Raw genomic sequence first — 6,734 nt, 5'->3', positions numbered from 1 at the left:
AGTGGTGCTGGGGAAGAGGGCAGGATGCAATGTGATGCTTTATGGGTCCCAGTGGTGAAAGCACAGGAAGCAGAGCACGGGAGAGTCCCCCAGCACATAGAGCATCCTCCAGCCCAGCAGCCAGCAGCTGAGTGTGGGGCTGCTGGCACTGTCTGCAGGGCCACTGTAGGAACAAGGCATGAGCAGAGGGTGTCTGTGAATGCTAATAATGCTTGAGACTGCAACCTTGAAACAACCCTCAAGCACTGCAGCCAGCCTATGGCTGGGCTGGGCTGGATGCACACCAGTCCAGTGGGAAGAAATGCCCATGGCTGCCTGAACCTCCCTGGCAGCTCTAGTCTTGGCTGCCCAGCTGTGGTCTTCACTTCCCCAGTAGGCTCAGACCACACTGTTCCTTTCCTTCAGTGGTCCCAGTTGCCTGTGGCAGTCTGCAAATGAATGGGTAGCAATGATGGGGAACACACAGTCTGTCTGTAGTGTCTCCCCAACAAATCTGTCTGTCTGAACACCTTCTTTGACTGTATTCACATACAAGCAGGACTTGGCAGGGCTGTCGGCTCATCAGCTCCCATGTTCTTTCCTTCCAGGGCATACAGAAGTTCCTGGGGAGGTGGAGTGAGATTTAGGCACTGAGCCCCTCTGCTCCCACCAGGAGCCATCTCCAGGCACCCACTGCCATGTCCAAGGACGACGTGGGCTGCAAGCTGACCTCCGTCTACAAACACAAGGAGAGGAAGCCCAAAAAGCCCCACTACATCCCGAGACCATGGGGCAAACCCTACAACTACAAGTGTTTCCAGTGCCCCTTCACGTGCATGGAGAAATCCCACCTCTACAACCACATGAAGTACAGCCTGTGCAAGAACTCCCTCTCCCTCCTCATCGAGTCTGACTGGCCCTACAAGAAGGGCAACCTGCTTCACCCAGAGCTGCGGCTCCTGCATGCCACCGAGGCCACGCGGCTGCGCGGGCGGCAGGACGAGCCAGAGACCTGCGACTCCTCGGCCACGTCGGGAGGGTCGGGCAGGATCAAGCAGACCCCTGGCAGGGTTGGCCACGAGGAGAAATCGGCATCAGGAGTGGAGATCCTGCCTGCTGAAGGGGCTGGGGAAGAAGGCAGCCCGTTCCAAGAGGAGGAGGAGGATGTGGCTGGCCTCTTGAGGCAGATGGATGCAGGGGAAAAGAAGGAGAAAAATGAAGAGGCAGGTTGCCAAGGTGATCCGGCTGAACCAGAAGTGAACACTTTGGTCTTTGGCTTCAAGAACAAGAGAGATAAGCCTTGCAAGGAGGTGGAGCCTGACTTCATCATCACAGATGTCTTCTCTCTCAAGAACCATGTCATGAAAAGCAGAGAAATGGCCTCCCCAGACCTAGAAGCTAAGCCAAAGCATTGCAGAGTGCCAAAGAAATGCCTGGCCAGTGGTGGGATCCTCATGGAGCAGTGGAAACTGGTGGCAAATGGGCAAAGGAGGAGCACACCTGAGGTCTCCCCGCCTTGTACCGACAGCAACATCATCCCATGCTATCCACCTCCAGCCTACAGTGACTACCACGAACCTCAGGGCCTCAACCTCTCACTGCTGGGCATCAACTATCCCCTGAACCCCAACCTATTCTCCTACCTGAGCCCCACCATGGCCAACAGTGCAACAACACACCCGCACTTGGCTCAGCTGCCATTCCTGGCCTCCACGGCCCAGTTGATGCACCCGCATGCTTCCCACTTCCAGCCCCTGCAGAGCCCTGAGCGCTCTGCCTTTCTGCCTCGCTTCTACTACCCTTTGCTCTTTGAGCACACCTTCAGCTCTACTGAAGGCAAGATGTCATCCAGCAAGCCGGAGGCCCAGCATCTGGTGGGCTCGGTCATGCCCACACCTCCCCAAGCCAAGACCCCCAGTGAGCCATCCAAACCAGGGCTGCTGAAGGTACCGGTGCTGAAACCGAGTTTTCCTTGGCCCAAAAGTGGTAGAGAGGAGCCAGCCCTTGAGCTCAGCCATGGACACGTGCTGGGGCAGGAAGAAGACAAGTGGCTGTCCCAAGAGAAGGAGAGCAACCCAGACCTGGGCCTCAACAACTTGCGCAAAAAGCCAACCGCTGACATCTTCCAAAACCTGGTGGGGATGAAGGATGGCACTTTTGCCCCCAGCAGCATCCAGAAGGCAGAGTTGACAGCAGTGACCTGTCTGGAGACCGGCAGTCCCACAGGCAATAACCTGAAGAGGAAGCTCCCTTCCAATGATCTGGATTTGATAGGATCTGAAATGCTGATGCCTGGAAAAGTCAGTTATCAGAGCAGGTAAGGTGTCCTGGGTCTCCTTCTTCTCCACATCTAGCTGGCCTTAAACACCATCTTCATACCCCGTTGTATCCCTGATGACCCCTTCCCACTAGGTGCTGCAGGAGCTCAGCTCACTCCAAGCCAGCAGTGCATTTAGCACCCATCCAAAGCAGGGCTTTTGGCTCTCCAGGTGCATCCAAGCAGCTGGGCTGTGTCACTGCTTGCTGTTCCTAGATTTCCTCCATTTCACACAGAGCTAGTAAGGTTCTGTGTAAGGTGGGGTCTGTGCAGTGTGGACCTGCGCTCCCCAGGCACCAGGGAATCTCCTTTTGGGTCCCAAAATATCTCACAGTTGCTGGAACAATCGTTTAAACATTCACATTTGCATTCCTCTGATTTGCCTTCTGGTTCCAAAGCCCAGAGGGAGGGTCACGCTTCCAAACATTTCCTTTTACCTGGGGCTAGAAATGTGCACAGCTCCTTGTAACAAAATTTCAGTTCCTCCCCTGGTTGTGCAAGTCCAGCTGTGGCTCCAAGAAAAATGTCACTGCAAAAAACACAGCTTTTGGCACCCAGAGGAGCATTCTCTGGAGAAGCACTCTATGCATTTCTACCTCCTCTTGCCTCTTCACCATTTTCAGGATGGCTGCAGAGATCCTCTGCAGCTGGACATGCTTTAGTATGTGTCCATCTGTCCCTCAGTGCTCTAAAGAGAAACAGAAAACAAGTCTGGCCATCCGAGCTGGCATCACTCACCTGCACAATCTCCCCAGAGTAGACTCGTGTTGAGGGGAGGCACAAAACAGCCTGTTTTAGGCTCCATCTCTCTCCCGGGAGAACAAAGGCAGGAGCAGATTCAGCCAGATCTCTGCAAGCTCAGACCAAAGCCTTTCCTGGAAGGTCCTCATGCTGGCAGCACGCACGGAGGAGCTCATGCTGAAGATTTTGCCAGTGCTCTCCCTAATCATTGTATCCATTTCTTTTCTGCAGTGGTTCGAGGGCCAACGCTGGCCACATCCCCAGGGCTCTGGATCACTGGCATGTGGATGTCCTGGCGGGCTGGCCTGAGGAACCTGAGAGGGACAAAGACCCTGAAGGCCTGCCCTGTGCAGGTGCTGCACCTGAGCACGGCCTCTGCAAACAGAGCAGACCGCAAGAACCTGCTGCCACCATGACAGACTCTGAGGCTACAACCGTGCTTATTGGGGACCTGTCCAAAACCTTAGAGGAGTACCAGGAGGTAGAGAAGAAACTGTCTGATCTGGCGAAGGAAGACACTCCTGGGCAAAAAGAGCTGAGGGACCAGCTAGTCAAAATCCGAAGGGAGCTCTACCACATCCACCAGGCTTTGGAGAAAGCCTCCAAACCCCACGAGGGGCCCCTGGACCTCTCGGTGAAGAGATCCTCCGAGGGCCTGGAGAAGTGCCCGCAGTCCAAGAAAGAAACGTGCAGTGTGGGCCTGGGAATGAAGAAGCTCCACGGCAAAGACCAAGGGGCCCTCAAGAAATGTTCGGCCCCAGCCGAGTCTGGAGATGAGGAGGGGTTGCCAAGCTGCCTCCTGGAGTCCGAGAACAAAACCATCGACCTGCTGATCAAGATGAGCCACTCTGAGAGCCTCCGGGCATCCTCCTCCGAGCCCCACCTGGGTGCTGTGATCAAGGCGGAGGTGCTGCCCCTCGCCATGCCGCTGGAGCTGCGGCACGTCATGGAGCCCTACTACAGCCGCACCACCAAGTGCGAGGCGGACTCCAGCGTCCTGCTGTGCTCTGATGGCAGATCCAGCACCACCCAGGGCCCTCCGCTCCCCGTCACCCCCGAGGATGGGCCGCTGGGCTGCCGGGCCGTGCAGCGCTCCCTGTCCTGCAGCCTTCCCACTGAGACAGACACGGTGTGTGTCCACAGCCCTTTGCATGCCGACCCCTAAATCCACCTTGCTTGAAAGATCCTGGATCTCACTAGCCACCTCATGCTTGACCTTCCTAGTGTCCCACCTCTCCGGTATCCCTCCTCCCCACAGATGAAAGCTTCACCACTGCCTGACTCCATAAAGTGTAAGACCCCGTGACCCCCTCCCCACTGTCCTTTTGGGCTCTGCATGCTCAACAGCCTCAGCTCCCTGGTCCTGGAGCTCCCTTTGGAAGGGAAGTCGCTAGCAGGCAAGAAATGCGAGCTGCTAAAAGCAACAAGCTTTCCGTTGAAGGCTCATCCAACCTTCTCATCAGAGACTCTCAGGGACTTCTGCAACCCAGCTCCCATGGCAGGGGAGGGACCACAAATGGGGTGTCTGTAAGAACAAGCCTGGGTCCAGAAGTGGTTGTACTCAAAGAGACTGTGGCTGTCACCTTTGTACAGAGCAGAACTGTAACAGCTTCAGCTTCATCCCATGGCTTCAGGGTCGCAGAAAGGAAGTGTTTGCCCAGGTGAACTGACCCAGAGGCCAGGTACCTTCCACACTGTAAAGACAAGAACATCTTCCCAGCCACAACAAGATGCAATAGCCACCTTGCCTCAAAGCATGGCTCCACAGCTGGGTGCTGAGCTCTCTGTCCAGAGGACTTGCCATGCATGGGTACTGCTGGGCTGTGGGGATACGGTCCTGCCCGTAGTTCTTCCAGTGTCTGGCTCTTTTTCTTGCCTTTACACAGAAATGACTTTTCCTTCCTCTGTCCCCTTGGCCTCTCCCCATGCAGACATGATGCATGCTCCTCACAAAAGCCCGTGTTCCTGCAGGGTACCGCTCCCAAGAGCTCCTGCCCACTAGTCCTAAACTCCCAAATGATGGTAAATAGGACAGCAAAAAGGGTGAGATGGTGGTGCTGCGAGCCTCGCCGCTCAAGATACAAAGATGCTGAAAACAACCGTAAAGGGACCCAAGCTGGAATGACACCAAGCAACCATCAGTCTGTCCCCTTCCACCATGCTGGGCAGGGTCTGCTTGGGGTCGAGAAGTCCCCATGCCTAATTCAGGCTTTTCATGGTTTTCCTTCCACCATGGTGGGTATAACGTGCTCTCCTCAGCCCTTTTTCATCCACACACTGTGGTGGGGATCACATCCACAGGAAATGGTGGGGTCACATTTTAGGCCCTTCAAACTTGTGGCTGGTATTGCAATGAGAGAGTCCAGCTGAGGGGTGGGCATGGCAGGACAAAGAGGATAGCAAAGCCAACAATAAGGGGCCTGTGCAGCACAGCATGGGAGCTTTAGGCACTGGCACTTCTCTGGGCACAAGGTGGACAGTGCTACCATGAGTGTCAAGAAGGCAAGGCCCCATGTGCAGCCTCCCTGGTGCTTTGATGGACCTAGACAACAGAAGAAGCTGACTCTTCTCACCTGACTGCCCTTTGGACAAGGTTTCCACCATATCAAAGGGGGTTATTTCTCACTCAAGGACTTTGCTCAGAGCACACAGGTCTCCAAAGGTCTCTCTGGAGAAGTGAGTGCAGTGGGGGGGCAGAGGAGAGCACTGCTGAGCTCAGCTCCACAGTTCCAGCTCCAGATCTTCCTGATGAGCCATGTCCTGTTGCTTCTCATGGCCCTGGCTCCACAGACCAGTGGCGGCCATGAGATCCAGCCACAAGAAACCCCAGAGCTTGGGCTCAGGATCCTCGATTCTGAAGCCCAGGAGAGGTAGAGCTGGCCTTTCTTTCTGGCTTTGAACAGTGCTGTGATCTTCAGATGCCGTAACATTATGAGCAGCCCCCTCCATACCAAGCACCTTGCTCACACTACCCACTCCCAGCAGCCTATCCACCTCTCTCCAGCCTCTTCTGCGGCTTTGTGTCCCTCTGTCCCCCTGAATGCCTCCTGCCAACCCACCTTTTCCTGTCTCCCTCATCCCACACATCTCCCCTACAACAGCATCTCCCCATTCCCCATCTCAGGGCTCTTTCCCCCATACCTTCTTCCATGCCAGGACCCTCGCTCTGTCCCAGCAGAGCACGCAGAGGCTGGAGTCTTGTTTTTCTGTCCTATCCACCCCTGCCCACTCAGCCCTTGCCTCCTCTGAGGAACAATAGCACTTCTGGGTCCCTCTGCCCACCCCGGAGCCTCATCTCTTCCCTGCCCCAAGCAGCACGTTGTATTTCCTAGCAAATCCTGGGCATTTTGGAGGTCTGAGACACCAGTGAAGGAGCTGGGCTCCCAGACCACCAGCCCTGGGCTTCAGCAGGAGGTCTGTGCCCAGACCACCACACAGTGCTGCCTTTCTCCCTTTTAGCTGATGTATTGCTCGAGCACGGGTTGCCTCCCCACACCAGTCCCTGGCTCCATCCCACCACCCCCAGCTGGGACCCCTCCCTGCTCACCAGTGCTTGGGGCGGCAGCCGGTGCCCGCAGCCCTCGCTGCATCACTCACGGCCTCTCCTGCCTCCGTAGAAAGCCGGGGGGCAGGCAGGAGGTAGAGGCCAAGCACACACTATTTATTGTTCACAGTTTTACGAATGTACAAAATGAAA

General features: G+C 55.8%; 1 protein-coding gene across 1 annotated transcript; it reads left to right on the top strand.

Moving 5' to 3' along the window:
* The first annotated feature begins 677 nt into the window (after window positions 1-677).
* PRR35 (proline rich 35) lies at window positions 678-4,669 on the top strand. The gene is made up of 2 exons (XM_031595186.2): window positions 678-2,296; window positions 3,269-4,669. Exons 1-2 carry the CDS (start codon window positions 678-680, stop codon window positions 4,200-4,202), a joined length of 2,553 nt encoding a protein of 850 aa, XP_031451046.2. The 3' UTR covers window positions 4,203-4,669.
* Window positions 4,670-6,734: the final 2,065 nt, after the last annotated feature.

The sequence above is a fragment of the Phasianus colchicus genome, chromosome 16 (genome assembly GCF_987193195.1).
Source record: "Phasianus colchicus chromosome 16, bPhaCol1.hap1.1, whole genome shotgun sequence".
Taxonomy (NCBI): Eukaryota; Metazoa; Chordata; class Aves; order Galliformes; family Phasianidae; genus Phasianus; species Phasianus colchicus.
The sequence above is the reverse complement of the archived record's forward strand: the minus strand, read 5'-3'. Positions and strand labels throughout refer to the sequence as shown.